Source organism: Melampsora larici-populina (assembly GCF_000204055.1).
Source record: "Melampsora larici-populina 98AG31 unplaced genomic scaffold MELLAscaffold_1, whole genome shotgun sequence".
Taxonomy (NCBI): Eukaryota; Fungi; Basidiomycota; class Pucciniomycetes; order Pucciniales; family Melampsoraceae; genus Melampsora; species Melampsora laricis-populina.
In genome coordinates, this window is record NW_006768765.1 from 2,547,325 (window position 1) to 2,568,540 (window position 21,216).

At 37.9% G+C, this 21,216-nt stretch overlaps 2 protein-coding genes across 2 annotated transcripts; both read left to right on the forward strand.

Moving 5' to 3' along the window:
• Nucleotides 1–3,574: 3,574 nt before the first annotated feature.
• Nucleotides 3,575–5,138, forward strand: MELLADRAFT_87041 (uncharacterized protein; the record flags this gene model as incomplete). The annotated part of the gene is made up of 3 exons (XM_007403656.1): nt 3,575–3,755; nt 3,919–4,004; nt 4,080–5,138. The coding sequence occupies 3 exons, from the start codon at nt 3,575–3,577 to the stop codon at nt 5,136–5,138; spliced, it is 1,326 nt and encodes a 441-aa protein (XP_007403718.1).
• Nucleotides 5,139–14,956: 9,818 nt separating this feature from the next.
• On the forward strand, nt 14,957–15,594 carry MELLADRAFT_101309 (uncharacterized protein; the record flags this gene model as incomplete). Its single annotated transcript, XM_007403657.1, has 2 exons — nt 14,957–15,154; nt 15,439–15,594. 2 exons carry the CDS (start codon nt 14,957–14,959, stop codon nt 15,592–15,594), a joined length of 354 nt encoding a protein of 117 aa, XP_007403719.1.
• Between the last annotated feature and the right edge of the window lie 5,622 nt (nt 15,595–21,216).

Here is a 21,216-nt window from a genome sequence, read left to right on the forward strand (position 1 = left end):
AAATCATTAGTAGCGGAGGAGTAGTGAAAAAGTTATAAGGCAACAAAGAAACTGGAGTGAATTTCGAATTTGGAGGTTACATGTGACATTTACATGACAAAACTTTATTTTTGCAATCTTTACAGCTCAATAACTTATTCATCACACATCAGAAATAGATGATATGGGGGTGATAAATGATCAGAATCACGAGGGCTATCAAATGAGCTATAGTAATCCAAAATTGAACAACTTTACAAAAAATTCGTAATTCCAAAAATGGATTTCAGCTATGAATATTAGGAAAAAATCACCTGTATTCATCATAAGAAGATCTATTCATCATTTATTCACATCAATTGATCAAATTCACGCCTTAAATCATTACAAACAATAATAATAATGACATCATATGATTACATTGGAGGAAATTCTGTTGATTTTGACGGTTTTTGAGGTTTTTTGGAGGTTGTTGATCATTGTTGAAGGGTGTTGGAAGGTTATATACTATTGTTAAGGATTTTACGGGCCTTTGTTCCCCTTTTTACTCATCTTATACTTTTGTTAGAGTGTTTTTAATCATTATTAAATTACGTTAGCAGTACTAAGTTCACTAAATTGCCCCTTTACATCAAAGGAGAGATTTCTTTACGTGTGATAAGACTACAAGTCTTCATTGGAATAACAATCAAACTGATTGTTGCTTTTGCTAGTAATTAAAGTTGTGTTTTTGTTGTGCTCAGATTGGAATAACACTACAATAGTGTTGAGATTTCTTTATTTCTAGAAATCACGGGAATAATACTTGAATTAAGTATTGAGACAAATTTCTCTGGTGCCTTATCCCAAAGAATTCAGCAAAACCCTGTGTTGATTCTTTCAAAGAGGCAGTCTTAGACAACTTCTACTAGTTAGTTATATTAGTAGATTATCCCTCTTTTAGCTCTGTAAAGCTCTTGTTGAGCTTTAAGTTCTACAACGGTCAGAGAAGACCGCCAAAAGCCCAGATTTGCTTGGTGGTGGCCGGCTGCCGAAAGCTGGTCAGTGGAAAGGTGGTCTTTCAGCTGACCTTTGCTGGCGGCCGGCATCTGGGCAAACGGCAATTGTTGACCTATCAAGCGGCCGGCTTTGAGCTCGTCCAGATCACTCAAGCCAGCTCTTGATAGGTCGATCGACCAGCAGATGGCTGGCCGATTCAAGGTCTCTAGCCGGTCTTTGTGGATCACCGGTCAGGGTCTGATAGCCCATATTTGCTCCCTGGTAGCTCGCCTTTGGATTTGATTTAATCGATTAAAATTGTGATTTCAATAAAATTGTAATATTACATATTGTAATGCTCATAGAATACAAAAAGATAAGAAAATGTTTTTTTAAAAAGTACATATTTAGATTGATAATCAGTCAGTTTTAAGTTTTTAAATCTTCGGCGGTGCTTTTGCCATCGAAGAGTTGCTTATCTTCATAAATGATCAGTTTGTGGAACCTGCTAGATCAATGGACAATCAGTGTGATTGAAAGTGTTAAGAATTTGACATAAGGATGCTCACGCTTTGGTATAATGAGGTCCTTTCAATCACAATCGGCCAAGTTGAGTATTGGTAATCTTCAAGATCAAAGAACTACCTACTCCTGAGGTAGAAAGCTCAAGAAAAGCTGCTTCCATTTGCTGAAGATGAAGCCGAGGCAATGATGAGGAAGTATACGGAGTGGAAGCTGGCAATGTTGATTGATGATGGTGGTCAAAAGGAATCTGGAATCGGTCTTTACCATGAAGGTTATCACAGACTTTACCTTAGATGGTCATTAACTTGTGACATCTTACAGTGACAAGTGATTCAAATAAGGGAGCCCTGTCTACTCCATACCTATCTTTTGGCTGTCTGTTTGACCGTCTCAAGGCCAGCTTTTTGAATGTTTGAAAAGCTGGCCGGATGCTTGGTTTTTGGCCATCTTTTGACAGCCATGAGGCTGTTTGATTTACGGTCAGATTGACCAGCCAACCGACCAGCATCTTTCAAGCCAAAAGCTCAGGTTTTGGCCAGAAAACAGCCGGTCTCACCCGACCAAGAACGAGGGGCAATCGGGACAACCCTGACAGTCAGGCCTTTCAGTGACCTGTCCCTTTCCCGTGAAATCTAGCACAATCCTTTCACTCTGTGTTTCCACCACGTCACATCCCCAATGAAAGTCATTCTCCACGCCTCTTAATCAATCACTACCTCTGTTTCACCACCTCACCCCAAGTCAACTGTGACCGCGATGCCTCCCAAAGAACCACGTTCAAATTTCACTTTCAGCGCATGGACAAATATAGATCTAATTATGAGTACACACAAGGATTGGTAAAGTCAAAATTGAGGTAAGAATGGATTGTAAGATGATAAAAAGTTATCCACTTGTCTTGTTTTGCACACAATTCTTTGACTCAATCATGTACCAGTGTGTGTATGCCCTCTTTTAGATCTTGTTGTAATCTTAAATCGAATTTCTTCGGATCATGATGAAGATTTTCAAATTAAAGACAGAAACATGATTTGATTGATTGAAAGGTTTTCTCATGTGTATTTTGTTATTCCGTTGTGTCTTTTTCAACTTGAATCAATAAAACAGGTAGGATCAAGATAAAAACAAACAGAAAGACAAGATAAAGAGAAAAGTTACAAGCATATATGTACAAATGATCTGTCAGAGATTGAAATCAAACAATTGTGATTCAACACATACGAGTTCTTGAAAAGATTGGAGCAAAAAAGGAAAACCAACAAGAGTTCTGAGGAATGTGATGTTCAGATGAACCCATTTCATCTTCAATAAGAGTAAAAATGTATAAAACTTCCAGCTACTAGAGCAAGCATAAAAGTATGTCTTCTTCTACTTGATTGAATCATTCCTACTGATGAATTTACACCTGGAATCAAAGCTATTCGAAGAAATAAAAGAGAAAATGAATGTTAGTTATAAAGAAGACCTTGAATCCAAATCAGTAATAGTCCAGCATTGATAAAATAAACCAAACCTACAAATGACTCTATTCATTTGATTATTACTACCAATTGGATTTCTTTGAATCAAAAATTCTTAACAAGTAGCATAAGCATGATCTAAGATATCATCAGCTAACTGATGCATTGAATGAATCCTATCTTGATTCCCTAAACGATCATCATCATCTGATTTCCTTTGTTGTGATTTAAATGAAGAGATCTCAGATTTAACAGACAAAAGTAATGAAGGTGTTTGTTGAAAGAAATCACATTAATCTATGATCTAATGCTGTGAAGATCCGTGATAGTTCAATCAAGATTAACCAATCAAATCACGTTACCAGATTATGTTCGTGACCATCTTGATTCTTACCCCAACCAGTCATCAAAGAACCATTTGACCTTTACCTATCTGCTTTCCCTCATCATTGAAAACAAGACGGTTAGGTACTCTATTCCCTTTTCGATTTTCGTTCTTTTGCCTAATCAATCTGACCTCTACGTTTTGCTTCTAGTTTAAGTTCATATCATCAAAACTCTGATCCAATTTGATTTGGGTATCCGTTTGACAAGCAGTTTATCAGTCAGACCCGCCCCCAAGACTTCTAAAAATGCCATCTGTATATGATCATGCCAATCTATCATCTATGCCGATCGAGGTTATCAAAATGATTCTCTACTGGCTTCATCGTCTTTCTTTAACTCAGCAAGATGATGAAAACGAAGAGTTTGAAAGCCCTTGGGAAGAAAATCAGTTTCCACGTCTTCGAAAATTTTTAAAACCAATCGAAGGTCAGTATCTTTGCCCTTAGGCTTCATGCACAAACCATTTTTCATCGGTGTGTCAGTCATTGACATGCGTGATTTTGCACCGGTGTGCTTCTGTGTCAAACACCACATTGATATGTGATCATCTACCGTGCTGACGCCACTATACATTCCTGCACTCACAAAGGCTTTCCCTTGAAGTTGAATGATATGCGATCACTTGCTTCAGTTGATCGTTCATTCTATCATAAGTTCTCTGCGCTTGTTTTTGAGGTGAATTGTTTCTTCTATCATCATGCTATTTTTGCGATTTAGTAATCGATGAAAGAATTTTGATCTGTGTTTCAGTCTTTCGATATTGAAAGTTTTCCACCGGATGAGTCGAAGCTCACGTTGGACGAAATCATCAAAAGCCATTCGGTTCATATCAAAGAAATCCGAGGCAGAGTCTCATTTCCTGATCAGCCATATGGGGATCCTCGCTTGCGATCTGAACTCTTACTTAAAATCCTGAAATCTTGTCCTCGTATTACCGATATCGACATTGATCTTGATCCAAAACCTTTGATATCTACTGCAAATCCAGAAACCTTGGATTCAACAAATAATCAATTTCCAGACCTATTTATTAAGCCCATTTCTCAACTTACTTCGCTTACTCACCTTTCACTATCAACTCCTCATTTTCGACAAACACCTTACACGGAAACCTTCTTAGTCGAGCTTCTCTCCAACATTTCTGGACTGCAAGGGTTTTCCTGTTCAAGGATTGAGGCAGTTCATCCGATGCCTTCGACTGACCGACAAGCTTGTCAATCTCAACTTGGAATTCATCTTGCTTCACTTACTCACCTTGTTGAATTAGAGTTGGAGAAAGCCGAATGTTTGGATGTCAGTTGGAATCAACTCAAGTGGAAAAGTTCATTGAAGGCCTTATCATTGACGAATTGTGGAAGAGTCTCAGTAAAGGTCTTGGGTGGTTTTGCAGAACTTTTCAAGTCGACCTTAACAACACTTACATTTGCTAGGACTGGTTTATATGAACCTGACAATTTGACTTCAGATCCACTTCCAACCAAGAAATTTCGATTTAAATTACCTGAACTGATCAATTTAGAAATCATAAGTAGTGCGAGTGTTCGATTCGCAAAAGGTTTTGAACATTCAAAAAAGCTTTCATGGCTCTCATTGGGTAACTATCCGCTTCACCGACATCAAAATTTAGAAGATTTAATCAATGAACAACTTTGGCCTGATCTGAAAAAGTTGGAGCTCACAAGTTCTAAGACTTACAGTATCAGAGCCATTGAGGGATTGGAAGACTCATGTGAGAGAGATGGGATTCGGTTGATTCTCAATGTGGATTTGGTTGATGACGATAGTTTTGAGGAGGATGACATGTATTAACTATAGGGATATCTGCATGCAGTTTATGGTGAGGATTGGAGTTTGAATGGTGGCTGGGCCTGGAATTATGAGCTATGTAGGAGGGCATTCTTGTTATCTATATTGATTTATCCCAGGTCAAAAAGTCTTATTTTGTTGATGAGCTGAGGTATCTACTTATGATGATCCAAACATTGCCATGCACTCAAGGCTGTGGACATTGCCATATTATGTTCTCAGGTGCCTTGCAAGCCATTTTGTTAGTTGATCCACAAGACTTATGGCAGAGTTGAGGCTGTCAAACTCAATGATCCTTGCCAATTTCCATCCATCCACCCATTTATCCATCCATTGGCAATTCAATGATTGAATGGTGTACTGCAGAGCTTGGACCTCTACTCTAGCCCTATCAATAATACAAGAGAGGATTAGTCATGTGCCATCAGATTAGCAAATGTGCTAAGAAGATAGACTGAGACAATCACTGGCAGTGAATCAGAATCTTGAAAGGCACAATATGATTCATGCAGGGAATGAGATACACAGTGGACCTTGATGATTGAGGATTTTACCAGTGCCCATACTAGGTTATAAGCACATTTCTGATAGCAGGATTTGTAGAGGGAAAGAAGAGTTTGGTTTAGTCTCTTTGGTACCCTGGTAAGTCGACAATCACATGGCTCTTAAGCCCATGAAAGCCCATGAACTGTGGGGCTTGGACCTTTGGCAAGGGACTTTGTTAAGTTTGATGAACTGCAGAATCAGTGAATGACTGGTGGAATGTACATTGCCAAACTGTTGAGATTCAATCAACATAAACATACAAGTTCTTGATCAATATGCTTGTAGCTGATTTACCCCAACCATTTCACATATATATATATTTGTACATCCTCATCCTGTCTTCTTTTCCTCATCTTTGAAAAGAAGACTGTGAGTTGACTGATTCATTTGACTTCATTCTATATCTTCACTGAACTTATCTAACCTTTGTTCTTCAATTATAGTTTACCTTGAGTGTCCTTCATTAGATCCAGATCTGAACCCATTGTACTTTCCCAACTTTAGGTACATATTCATTTTTATCTTATCTTTGAAGAGAAGACTTTTACCTCGAGTGTCCTTCAATAGATCCAGATCTGAACCCATTGTACTTTCCCAACTTTAGGTACATATTCATTTTTATCTTATCTTTGACGAGAAGACTTTTACCTTGAGTGTCCTAGATCCAGATCTGAACCCATTGTACTTTCCCAACTTTAGACCATATTCCAAGACTTTCACACAAACCCTGTCAAACCCCATGATAGCCTTTGCTTGTAAGACTGTAAGCCCATGGAATTGAATCTTACCTTCTCTGTGCAGTGAGGACCCCAGAGCCTATTGAGGCACACAATGTAAAAATCTGTGCTACATAGAATTCAGTAGGTATAAACCCATACCTTTGCTGGTCCAATGTATCACTGTAGAATTTAAACCTCAACAAGAGCTTTACAGAGCTTGAAGAGGGATAATCTACTAGTATAACTAACTGATAGGAGTTGCCTAAGACTGCCTCTTTGAAAGAACCAACATGGGGATCTGTTGACTTCTTTAGGATAAGGCACCAGAGAAATTGTTTATCAATACTGAGAAGTAACTGAGTAGAAGCCTGAGGCGAGTTGGAGTTGCTGTTGAAATGGGAATAATCAGGTTACTCGTGAGCAAATGGCACAAGCCTAAATTATGGGATTCTCAGAATCCCTAATCAATAAACAAACCAATCAAAAGTCTCAGTCAGGATATCTGTAAAGCAACACTGAAGATAGATGGGATGAGATGTTGATAAGGTTTGAAAACTAGAAAGCTTGAATGAAGAGGAAAAGCTTTTGGAGTGAACAACAAGATTATAAATCACAGCAGTGTAAGACATTAGGTTTAATCACGTGATTAAATAATGGAGTATATTCATGTTGTAATGTTAGTATGATTAATACAGTTCAGAAACAACATTAAACAGCATTGTAAATAAAGACATAAGTGAAATTATACTCCAACATAAATCACGCTTCACTAGGTAGTAAACAGAACACAAACCTGCGCATGATGCAACAGGGATCACAGGTAAACAGATGATTTAAATAAGTAAAAAGGTAAATAGAATATTCTTTCCAATCATCATTACTGCATGGAACATCTCATACCTGGGGTAATCAGGTTATTTGTGAGCAAACGGCACAAGCCTAAATCATGCTTCACAAGCTAGTAAACAGAACACAAACCTGCAAGCCAGAAAGGCAGCAGTGAAAACACATGTGAGTTAGTAAAGAAATAGAAACTGAGAGAAACAGACTGAAGACAAAACAAACCTGTGCGTGATTCAACAGGGATCACAGGTAAGAGATGATTCAAATAAGTAAAAAGGTAAATAGACTAAAGATGAATAGTTATTGAGAAACAGCTACAGTTGTCTCTGACATAACCCATCTGTGCTGTAAGCCATACTCCATCAAAACCCATACAAATCTGGCCATCTGCAGAAAAATTGCAGGGAAAGTGGGTACATAACCCATAACTTTGTAGTACCCCATAACCCATAAGGTTTTTGAGGGAAACCAGAGTTCATAACCCATAAAAGTCAGGGGTCATTTGAAAAAAAAATGACTGAGGGAGGCTTGAAAAACTCTAAACATAAAGATTTACAGACAAACTCTTTTGACACTAACACTATTCAACCTTATTGAACTTTCACACACCACACATCACAAACTCAATTATATTATACTTCCTCCGAACTTGTCCAAATACATTGTGGCCAAAATTGAGGTAGGTTTAAAGACATTTGAAAATCTGCAACAAGAAGCAAATGAAAAAGAATCTATAGTAGGAAATATACCTCTACCACCACGACAAAGCCTCAGACATCATGCTATCTTACTTGGAAAGTGACAATGCACAAGAAGTGCAGGGGTATGAAAGGGCCATCTGAGCCTCTGTTAGACACTGCCAATTGCTATGTGTTAAAGCTGCAAAGCAGTGCAGCAGACTTGTTCTGATATATTTTTCAAGGTTTCCCAAGAAGTCATTTTTTTGTTTTGTACAATCTTTGTCATAACCCATATTTTGTCTGCAAATATATAATTATGGCTTTTGAAAGAGATTGTGGTAACCTATACTCTAGCAAAACCCATACTTTTGGGCAACATTTTTTGGGTATGGGTTATGTCAGAGATGACTGTAGTTAGAACAATGACTATCATAAGTGTAAGTAAAAATGACTTACAGATTCTTTCCAATGAGGAAAGAATCTGAATGAAAAACTAGTGCTCATTAAGTATAACAAAGACACAATAACAGCAACACATGAACAGTGTGTTGAGAATCCAAGAGTAGATAAAAATTCTCAGGTCACATACGACCTATTCCCAATATAGAAAGAACCCATGAAAACACAACCCCTATTCCACCATCATTTTGAAATGAGATCCATAACAACTTACTAAATACTTAATGAAACATACTAAGCAGAGATGCAATGTTTGGATGAAAAATCCTAAGCTAAAAGCCTAGGACTAATAATTACTTGACCAATGATAACGAAACCACCACCCTACGGGGTGGCTAGCGGCCAAATGAAATAATGAGAACCAATCAAAAACAATATACCTTAAAAAAGTGAAGATAAAACCACACAGCTAATAGATAACCTGACCAAAATGACAAAAAACCTTTCAAATGAAACTTCCTCAACAAAGTAACCTCCAAAAACCTTGAACATGTACGAACCAAACCAAACAACCACAAAAAATCAAAACCACCAGAGTTAATAAAAAATACTCATGACTCCAAACTACCAGAACGAAGAAACTTCTTGAAATGAAAAACCAAAGGGAACATGGGAGGGTGGGATCACAAAACAGTACACATAAATTATACTGTTGATGGATAAATAGACAAAATTTGAATGTAATGGGATGAATTGGTAAAGAAGTGAAGACCTATGACATCATCAAAGATGAGTGGTAAAATAGACAGGTAGAAATCCAACCCGTCAGTAACATGTCATATGTAAACCCGTTCTTATTCCTCTCATTCCATTTGGTTAATAACAAGTTACCAACATCAAATCATTTGTACCTAAAACAATTTCCTTTCATGCAATCTTGATCAAGATATGTAATTCCTTATTTGACATCTTTTACCTGAAGTTCTTGACGCCTCATTTGTACATAATCAGACAACAAGGTATGAAATACCACGACAAATACTTAATTCAAGTATCATTCCCGTGAATTTTTAGAATAAAGAAATCTCAACACTGCTATAGTGTTATTCCAATCTGAGCACAACCAAACACAATTTTTAATTAATATCAAGCAACAATCAATTAGATTGTTATTCCAAAAAAGACTTGTAGTCTTATCACATGTAAATAAATTTCTCCTTTGATATAAAGGGGCTATTTAGTGAACGTGGTACTGCCAAAGTAATTTAATGATGATTAAAAACACTCTAACAAAAGTATAAGGTGACGAAAAAAAGGGGGAAAAAGGCCCACAAAACCACCAACAATAGTATATAACACTCCAACCATGGTAAACAATGGTAAACAGCCTCCAAAAACCTCAAAAACCGCCAAAAAATCCAACAAAAATCCTTCAATGTAATCATGTGATGTCATTATTATTATTGTTTGTTGTGATTCAAGCTGTGAATTTGATCAATTGATGTAAAAAAAGGATGAACAGATCTTCTTATGATGATTACAGGTGATTTTGTCCCTATTATTCATAGCTGAAAACCATTTTTGAAATTACAATTTTTTTGGAAAGTTGTTCAATTTTGAATTACTATTGCTCATTTTGTATCCCTTGTGATACTGATCATTTATCACCCCACCATGACCTATTTTTGATGTGTGATGAACAAGTTATTGAGTTGTAGAGATTGATAAAATAAACTTTTGTCATGTAAATGTTGCATTACATGTGTATGCATTACATGTGTATGTAGCTGCCAAATTCGAAATTCACCCCATGTTCTTTGTTTCCTTATACCTTTTTCACTAACATCTGTTACTGATGATTTAAAGATTTTACATTATGAAATGGATAATTTTGTGTTGAATGAACTATCACCCATCCAATTCTGACAAGTTTTGACATATGTAATTAACTGAAAACCTCCATCTTTGATGGAATTTGACCATTTTCACGTCCAATAATGATTTTCTTTCTATCAAAAGATCACCCCACATCATTCCAATCATCAAGATAACTATAAAATCAATTTGGAAAACTCTTGGCCCCATCAATCCTTGAATGGCATCACTATGCAGGAATTAATATCATAGTACCCCTTGTCAAAATACCCCCTTTCTTGAATAACTTCTCACCGCCCTCATCAATCTCCATGATTAGAGTTGTTTATAACTAATTTTATGCTTCTCTTTCATAATAGGAGCTTCCTGAACCAATAAATTTCATAATAATAACCTAAAAACCATTTTCCAACTCTTAATACCCATAGTTTTTAATTTTCCTTCAACTCTGCTAATGTTATCCTTCTTATTTCAGTCTTTTAATAACAGTTTCCCTTCTTAAAGACTCAAGATAAATGTTCTTCTCCATCAATTCTTTCATTGCTAATTCTTTTAATATTATTTTCACCCTTATACTATTTTTATAAACTTTCCAAAGTTTTTCTCTCCTTGTAAATGTTCTTATCAAATGATGTAATGAATATATGATTGAAAATATAATAAAATGTTGATTATAAATCAACTATGAGACCCTTGATGACTAACAAGTTCAATCATAAATTTGACTTTGACCAAAAACACAATTTTCTGGATAGTTGTTGGTATCTCAATATTAATGGATGGGATTGTGAATGTGATTTGGGCCTTCAAGCATGTATGTGTAAACTTTACTGTTGGGTTGAACCTTGATTCATATCCTGCAGATCTGCAGCTATGATTTCATGCTGTTTACCACCCTTTCCAAATCCCATTTGAATTTTAATCCCATATTGTTCACTATCAATTTCTTTCGAATCTCTAGTTATCTCTTTCTCTAGTATCATTTTTGACACCCACCCACCCTTCTGTTCCCTATTCTTAGGTTGCTTTTTTATTCATCTTAAGTTTCTTTAGTTCTCATTTTTCAGTTGTTTAGTTTTTATTTAGGTTATAGCGGGTTTATTTAGTTCATTTTTTTTAAAAAAAGAAGAAGATGGGAGAAGAGAAGAAATCTGGTTTTATTATCTTTTTCAGAGTTATATTTTAGTTGGTTGTGTTTCTTTGTATTTGTATTGGTTGAGGGTTGTTTGTTGTTGTTGTGTTAGTGTGGTTTTTGAGGGCCGCTAGCCACCCCGTAGGGTGTGATCTTATGTTTTATTTTAAGAAATTTTATCTCCCTTGGTGTTTATCCTTGGGATTTGTCCAAACATTGCGCCTGCTTTAATATATTTTATACCAAGTTTTGTGAGTTTGGAAACTTCACATTTCTAATTTTTAATTTTTTTGCTCAAGTAGAAATCCTGCTCACCACATCACACAGTGTCATTTTACTACTCACTCCAATCTCAATCCAATCTCAAATCAATGTCAGGTCAATATCAATCCAATCTCAATGTTTGGCCTAGAGTAGCAGACAAACAACCTTCCAGAATGACCCAAAATAAAGTTTGGATTCATGTCCACACATGAAGGTGTCAGAATGTCTGGAAGGTTTGAATGATTATGCAGCCCATGCATATTGCACACGCAAACAGAATTGGAGGTCAAACTGATATTGACCTGACATTGCATTGAGATTGGATTGAGGTGAATGGAACTCACTGGCCTGCCAGTGACTAGTAAAATGACACTGTGAATGTACTCTAATTTTCTCTTTTGATGAATCCTCCGGATTTGTCCTTCAAATTTGTTGACCGGATCCAAGGGCAATCAGATCCGGTCATCCTCTATTTTATCATGATGTCTCTAACATCGTCATCTTGCATCTTTCTTTATATTTCCTTATTGGTACTTTGCAGAGATAGACGTCTATATAAGACAACCCATCCCTTGTGTGTGGAACGGATCCCCTAGGTATCTTCTCAATACATTCACCAAACCTAATACCTATTGACAATAATACTCCCTGAATTTTTTCGTTTAATTTTAAATATGGTATGTATATATCTTCCAGAAACTGCTTGTCTCACACATCATTTTGAATTTCCCTTTCTTAATTCTTTGTCTAGTCTTTCAGGTTGTCAAACCATCAGGAATGCAAGAACTCAAATTCAAAGATGATTGATTTCATCCTTCTGATCACAATGTAACAAAGAATTTGTAATTATAAAATCAATGGTAAATACTTTGTAGCAAATCATGAGCCAAACAGATCAATCGGAAATGATTGAGAGCGTTCAAATCCTTGATTGATTCACATGGATGAGATGTGATCTCCTTCAAAGGATCAAAAGTGTATAAAAAAGATTGAAATCAATTTCATCCTAAGATCAATCAAATCTATTGACCACAAGTGCAAAGATTGAAATATGACTTGGATGAAAACAGTGATAAAAGCCAACCCCGGGACTGTTTTTAGCTCTTTGAATTTTTAATATGCCAAGTCATCAATCAATCATTATGTGATTCCAATTCTCTATCTCATAGGCATCAATTCTGGGTTCATAATGTCCAAATTTGAGATTACCTGATGCACTGGCAGGCAGACGGTGCATACATTGGAATGGTAAAGGTATGGGTTTATGTGAAGTAAGCAGCCAAATTGAAGCTTTGAGGCGGTTGCAGTTTGGAATTAATAAAGGACACCTGGGGTAATCAGGCGTAGCGTGAGCAAAACGGCAACAAGCCAAAGGAGCTTCAAAGAGCTGCAAAAACATGTAACACACCTGTGCGTAAAGCAACAGGATACGGCAAAAGATGAAGAACGGTGAGAAAAAGTTAGATGTAAGTAAAAATAAAATTCTTTCCGATCATTATCATTATTACTAACCTGGGGTAATCAGGTGTATCGTGAGCAAAACGGCAACAAGCCAAAGGAGCTTCAAAGAGCTGCGAAAACACGTAACACACCTGACACACACATAGATGTTAGTAAAAGATAGAAAAAGAAAATAAACAGAAAAGACAAACCTGTGCGTAAAGCAACAGGATACGGCAAAAGATGAAGAACGGCGAGAAAAAGTTAGATGTAAGTAAAAATAAAATTCTTTCCAATGAGGGAAGAAAGAAACGCGCACATGAGTTCTAGTTATAAGAGATTCAAAGAACACACTACACACAGCTAAATTAAAAAGAGAAAAATCATAGCACAGGTCACATTTGACCTATTCCCAAATAAGAAAGAAACCACCAACTAACTCTGACCGCAACTCAATATGTTCATATATTAATCATCATCTTGCCTAATTTGTCTTGATCTTCTTTGGTGATTTATTAACCGGAAGTCCTTGACACTAACACACTACACAACTATCTAGCTAACTACCATAAGTCAAACGCGGTATAGTAAATACCGCAACAGTTTATACCTACTGAATTGTATGTAGGACAGATTTTTATATTGTGTGCCTCAATAGGCTCTGGGGTCCTCACTGCACAGAGAAGGTAAGATTCAATTCCATGGGCTTACAGTCTTACAAGCAAAGGCTATCATGGGGTTTGGCAGGGTTTGGCAATGTACATACCACCAGTCATTTACTGATTCTGCAGTTCATCAAACTCCACAAAGTCCCTTGCCAAAGGCCCAAGCCCCACAGTTCATGGGCTTTCATGGACTTGAGAGCCATGTGATTGTTGACTTACCAAGATACCAAAGAGACTAAGCCAAACTCTTCTTTCTCTACAAATCCTGCTATCAGAAATGTGCTTACCTAGTATGGGCACCGGTAAAATCCTCAATCATCAAGGTCCACTGTGTATCACATTCTCTGTATGAATCATATCTTGCCCTTCAAGATTCTGATTCACTGCATGTAATTGTCTCAGTCCAGCTTCTTGGTGCATTTGTTAATCTGATGGCAAATGACTGATCCTCTCTAGTATTATTGATAGGGCTAGAGTAGAGGTCCAAGCTCTGCAGTACACCATTCGATCATTGAATTGCCAATGGATGGATAAATGGGTGGATGGATGGAAATTGGCAAGGATCATTGAGTTTGACAGCCTCAACTCTGCCATAAGTTTTGTGGATCAACTAACAAAATGGCTTGCAAGGCACCTGAGAACATAATATGGCAATGTCCACAGCCTTGAGTGCATGGCAATGTTTGGATCATCATAAGTAGATACCTCAGCTCACCAACAAAATAAGACTTTTTGACCTGGGATAAATCAATATAGATAACAAGAATGCCCTCTTACATAGCTCATAATTTCAAGCCCAGCCACCATGCAAACTCTAATCCTCACCATGAACAACATGCAGATATCCCTATAGTTAATACATGTCATACTCCTAAAAACTATTGTCATCAACCAAATCCACATTGAGAATTAACCAAATCCCAACTCTCTCACATTAGTCTTATCCCTCAATGGCTCTGATACTATAAATCTTGGAACTTGTGAGCTCCAACTTTTTCAGATTAGGCCAAAGTTGTTCATTAATTAAACCTTCTAAATTTTGACTGGGGTACCACAAGGATGTCTTCCAAAGCAATTGCCAGAAATTTCCTCATTGTCAACTCATTCCACCAAACAATGTCTCTATGTATTCATGTTTCAAACCCAGTGATGCTACCTTTGACATTGCCCAGAAGTGCAAATTTGGCTAGCAAGCGCAGTGAAAAAGAAAGGTCTTTTATATTGCTCAAGGCTCCTATTCCTCAAATTCCATGGGAATATGTCCTCAAATTCCATGGGAATATGTCCTCAAATTCCATGGGAATATGACAAGAAGGTTTACCTAGTCAAGGCAGTAATTTGGAGGACTCAAGACTCAAGAGTGGACGAAAGTGTTTTGCCAACCATAGAAATGGCCATGTTATCCAATCAACACCCATTCTATGGCATGAGGGGTGTTATACTCACTGGCCCAACAGTAAGTGCCTATCCATGGGTAATCCATCAGATATTTCATGCCACCTCATTTGATAATTGACTTATAGAATTGAATTATTACATCTTGGAATCAAGAAATTATATATCTAATTTGCATACAACACAACTTCTATGATTCCAGAGGCAAGATCATGTCCCCAGCTGAATATACTGTAGGTCTACACCTGTTAAGGAATCTTGAGTCAATCCTGGTTCATGAACAAACCTTGTACTACATCCTAGAAATTGCTTCACTAATTTCAGCCCCTCTTCACAGATTGCTAGGTACACACAATCCCATATACCCCTGAAGACAGGGTGGCTGCCATCCCATTGGCTTTACACCAGTGGATAGAGAAAAATAACCAGACAAAGTTGGCCAACAAGGCCAAAGCATCCACAGAAAAAGACATGATATTCAAATCATTCATCTTTTCTTGAGTGGATTCATTTACAAAAATATCAAAAATATCTCTTACAAACCCAATTCCTTCCAATTTGTGTCATTTGATTTTCTCTCTCAAAATCATTCAATTTGACAATTTTGGCATAAATTGGTCTGTTCCTTTGATTATTTATCTGCAGATTGTTTTTATGAAGCATTTAAATATTCTCTGTTGTGATTCTTTGTTGTTCTTATGTTTGTCATGGAGATATTTAAGATGAATCAAAGATATGTTTCTATAACATAAATGACTGATGAACCAACACCAAATTTGCAACAAAAGAAACCAAAAAATTATCAATTTTTAAAAATTCAGAAGGAAGGGAGAGGGAGGTTTAAAAGAGAAACCACATAACACACTAAGAATAAAAAACCTACCCTGTTACACATCAGAATGTGGTAAGATCATTATAACAGTCTCCTATACCTCATCACAATCTTAGCATTAGTTAATTGTTTCCATCCAAGCCCAATCTGTCCAAGTTAACCAAGTACCCACAGACTCAATGGTTTTGAAACAATACCCAATAATAACATTTGTCAACCCAAGTCGCCTTGGTTAAAATACTGCCAAAACCCCCAAAGATTGTCTAGTATGGGTGGTTTACACACTGACTTTGGAGATTGTGTCAGACGTAGCAATACTGCTGGTGTGAGTGCTTGACATAGAATTAGAAACAGCAGAAGCTGTAGATGAATGGAGGACCTGAGTTGATAATTGGGTGGTTGAGGTGCAGGGAATGTTGAATTGATCAAACAATTAATATAAAGCTAAATGAAGATTTGAAATATAAAGCCACAAACAGATTTGAATCGAATAAAGTGAAGCCATTCTGCCAACTTTGTTGATCCTTGTGCAGTAGAGAAAGGGTCAGGAGACCTGCCAAAATGTGCAGCCAAGGCGCCAGGGCTTTGTCACTATCATCATGTTATGTCAGCTTGGCACTTAGAATTGGTGACTTCTAAGGTCTAAACTGAATGAATTTGACGCAATAGGTAGACTTTGTTTACTTACAGGGCTTTGTGGTGAAAGCTGTTTCACTATAAATTCGAGCCGTTGGAAACTTTTAAGTTTAGCAGAAGAAATAAGGTTGATTAGTTACTTACGTAATCTATCAACAAAGGAATACAAGTAAGTTGACAACTTACTTCTTGGACAACTCTTCTTAGAGTTTTGTGAATCCGAGGTTTACTATCTAATGATCCTGATCAAGTAGATGTCTTCCAAAGAGTCTTAGGTGATAAGATCTCGATAGGTAAGCAACCGTTAGCTCGTGCTAAGATGCGGGGTAGTTGGTTGGTGGTGACAAACACTATCTAACAGTAAATTTTCTAAGAGCTAGTTTTGGTAAACGTAGGCTAATAAAGAAGATAAAGCGAGATAGTTTTAAGCGAATTCTTTCTAAAAGTAAAAAGGTTTCTATCAAAGTAATTGATAAAAAAGCTGTAAAGTTTTTAGAAAAAAGGTATTGTGTTTATAAGATGGGGCTCTTTTCTTGTTAATGGACAAGTAACTGTTAGTTATATACTCTATTCCGTTGTACCTATCTTATCGTGGCAAAAGGTTGTCCCTAGAATAGTAATTAAATTCTAGGGTCCTTTTGCTGGTTTGGTTTAATGTAGTTTCAGTTACTGTCGCAATTGTGTATGGCTCAGTTTATAATCGACTGGGCTGGTTACCGTATAGTTGTTCCTGGTTGGTCAGGGTTAGAATAAAGCTTATGGTTAGTCAGGGTTCAAATGTTACTTGGTCCAATTTGTCATTCATTTTATGTTCAGTTTCAATCATTGTCACTCTTGAAACTCGAGTGTGAGATGTAGTAGCAATAATAGTTTTAATTGTGTGTTTACAAAGTTGTACTAATATTTGTAGGTCCGTTGTTGTAACCAGTTGGAAGTTAATCGCAGAGTAACTTCTCATGGTTGACATGTTAGGTGTCAGTTTCTTGGTGCACATACTGTCTAACCTGCTGATAGTGTTGGGCAGAGGTGTCCGGGTGGGGTTGGGGTTGGGTGGCAACCCTACTTCCAGCCCACCCCGTCCAACATACCTGTAAACCCATTTGGTTTTGGATCCTAATTCAAACACACAATGAACAGGTGTCATTATGAGGTGGGAATGGTTTCTATATTTGTCCCACCATCAAAATGTATTGTACGCTTTCTGTGAGGCAAGACTACATATGGAGAATCTGGAGTGTTCACACTACACCAAATCAATAATATACCATGGAGTTTAGAAAAGTCAAGATGTAGAAAATTCTCAGCAATGCATGAGAGGTAGGAAAAATTTGAAAAAATATGGTTAAATCACTCTGTGAGTTCCCATCATTTTGCATATTTTTTCATATTTTTACCTTGAGTTTTGAAGATGTTACATAGAAAAATGATTTTGCGGTGTATTTGGTCAGAAACTCAAATTTTGTCCAAAACTACCCAGGCTTGGGCAGAAACTTTTCAACAATCACAAATACAACAATTTTCTTTCAATTAGACCGGCTGTTGCACATTATGAAAGCCACTTACTGGATCTACAGTTTCCATTTGGATGCTAAAACCCTTGCAGAACAGATTTATAAGCTTTTCTAGCTTTGCTGTTGGGGACAGTGATTGCTGTACCTTTGTCATTTTTGGACACACACTACTCATTCTGATGTGTATCTGGTAAATTAAACACACAGCTTTCAGAATGGGTAGACATTCCAGATGTTGACACAAAATTGACAATTTTATTGGTCTCACAAGGTGAATGCCTCCATGACTGCCAGTTTTGGACATAAACTGAGTTTCTGACCTGATATACACTGCTGCCGTAAAAATATTTAAAAATATGCAAAATGATGGGCACACACAGGGGAATGCAACCCTTATTTTTCCATATTTCTTTGACCCCTTCTGCCTTGTGTACAATTTTCTATGTCTTTTTGATTTTCTAAACTCAGTGGTAAATTTGCAATCTGGCGTAGTGTCACTGCCAATGGATAACTACACATCAAAGAAGGCCATATATACAAGAGGCAGCACTGCTGGCTTCAAATATCTTTTTATTTTTAGATATGTTGGCTTCAAATATCTTTTTATTCTTAGATATGTAGGCTTCAATTATCTTTTTATTCTTAGATATTGAGATATACCATTGCATTGTCCTGATATGTTGGGGGGGGAAGATGGACAAGAGATAAAATAATTGCAGTGTTGAGTGCATAAAAACTCATTTTTCCCATTGAGTTTCCAGAAACAGATTTCAATCAAAGATAATCACAGATCTTTAGTCCTACCATGAGGGTTGGCCAAACCTTAATCAGATTCTGCAACTTTTGTGTTTCAATCTTGTCATGATAATTTGATGATCTGTTGTCTGTAAATTTGAGTTTCAAACCAGCCAGAGTCTGATCTGACCTGATCTGACATTAAAAACACAGACCAAAGCCTGGATCATGAGATTCTATCAGGACCTCATAGAACCTCCACGTGTGATGAATTAGGTTGTGAAACCATGCAAAGCAAAGCAAAGCAGATTGGGACACCAGAGAAGTCTGTCAGGTGGTTCAACTTTGAAAAAGCACTATGGCATAACTGAGCCTACAGTAAGATTTTCCTTATGACTTTTCAAATGTTAAACAAGCTTGGTGAAAGCCCCACCTGAGGCGCACACAGACAGCAAAACCAAAGTTGAAATTCTTGAAATTTACAGCGTGTGGACGCCAAAGGAAATTCTAGGATATATTTGCAAACTTCAACCCCCCTGCGCTAGGTTATGTCTTGGGTCTGATCAGGCCCCTGGAGAGCGCCGAGGGAACCTACCGATGAAACGAGGTTTTTGGATACCAAGATCCTGTGAAACCACATCACCCATTCCCTTACATGTGACATGCTCAAAAGATGTGCAAAGACACAGGCTATCTGCTCGTGTACATCTGGAAGCCACAGCGTGTCTGGTCGCCGCACAAAAGTGCAATTAAGGTTTTTTTGCCCCGAGGCTTGAGAATAATTCATACCTGGTCGGACTTTGTGTTACAACCGGATATCTCAGTAATTACATGTGGTACACTGGTGAAAGTATATGTAATCAATAGCAAACGTTATGAACAATCTCCCGTGACATGGCAAGCTGTCCCAAGTTGCCCTCACTCACGGGAAATTTACAAAACTTGTGGCCGGGGCCGGTATGATCCGTTCATTGGTAGGTTCCCTTGCCGCTTTCCAGGGGCCTGTATGATCCCAGAGTCTTGGTCAGGGTTGTCACTCAGGTGGTGGGCGCGGCACGTTTGGCGCGTCACAAGGCGCGCCGGGCGCATGAAACATTTCTCAAAACAGGGGGTGGCGCGCCCATACGCAAGATTTGGATAATCTGAAGCATAGGAGGTCTTCTTGGGCCTAATCTTGGGCTAGAGGAAGCCTATGAAATTGTAATTCTGGTCCGTTTGACTTTCAAGGCGGAGAAAGCCCTACAGATGAGCTCATCTGAGTCCGGAGACGCTTAAACTATTTCTTGAACAAAAACTTTCAGTGATTCTTATCTTGAAAGTGTGGTCATACTGACTTGAAACAGATTTTCTCACATCCCCATTTGTGTTTGAGCTTCATCACAGCCTTGATTGCTGTTTCTGTGAAGATTTTTTCCTGTTTTTGATGGTTTTTTGCTTCAAAGGCGCGCCCACACGCCCCCTGCTATTTGGGCGCGTCCCAGACAATGGATTCTGCGCCTGGGCGCGCCCCTGTCTGCCAAATCCGCGCCCACCACCTGAGTTGTCACCCTCATGCTGGAGTGTGGTTGATACTTCCGGCATGTGAAAAGAAGTCATCTTGCTCCAATATCAAACCCTCTTTTTTGCCATAGTTTGTCTTTGCAGGATTGACTTTGACCACAGTGAGTTGGACCTCTCCTCTTTGAGGACCGGCGGTTATTCGATGGGGTGTCCTTTTCTTGCTCTATCAATTAAAGTGCCCTGCCAGGTAGGGTGGGCCTGAGGCTGCTTACTTGACCTCAACCCCATCGCCTGCTGGAAGTTTTGCCTATCTGCTGGCAATACATACTTGCAGAAACAATTGACATGGAAATTTGTATGATCGTATTGATTTTCATAATCTTACAAATGCCCCAAACTTCAAAGGCAACAAAGTCCCAGACTTGAGAGGTCCCACGGCCTCCCACGGCTCGGGGCGGCCACCAAGCGTGCGACTGTGTCGGTGAGACGTCGGAGCTCGTCAGAGGCCATCGGGGTTGAAATAGTCAAGTTTTACTTTAGGATTTTTTCTGTCGATCCATAAGGTTAAGAAATTGTATCGCTGCTTTTGGGGGCTACTAAAAAGTGCCCGCAAATAAAACCTGAGACCGCCTGCTTTTAGAATCCGGTGTTTACTAAAAATATTTGACTGAACTGTGGTTCAGTCCCGAGGTAATAATTTGTAAGAAATCAAACGGAAAGCGGGCAGTCTTGAAAATTATCAAAAACCCTTCAAGACCTCCTGCTCCGGCTCCCGCTACCCACATCTCACAACCAGGATAGCAAGTTGTTGTGTTTCTTCTTGTTTTCTAACCAAGCTCTATACCATAATTATAAACCTCTGGCTGATGGGCTGGTGTTGAGATAAGCGATCTTGAGTACACGAGTACA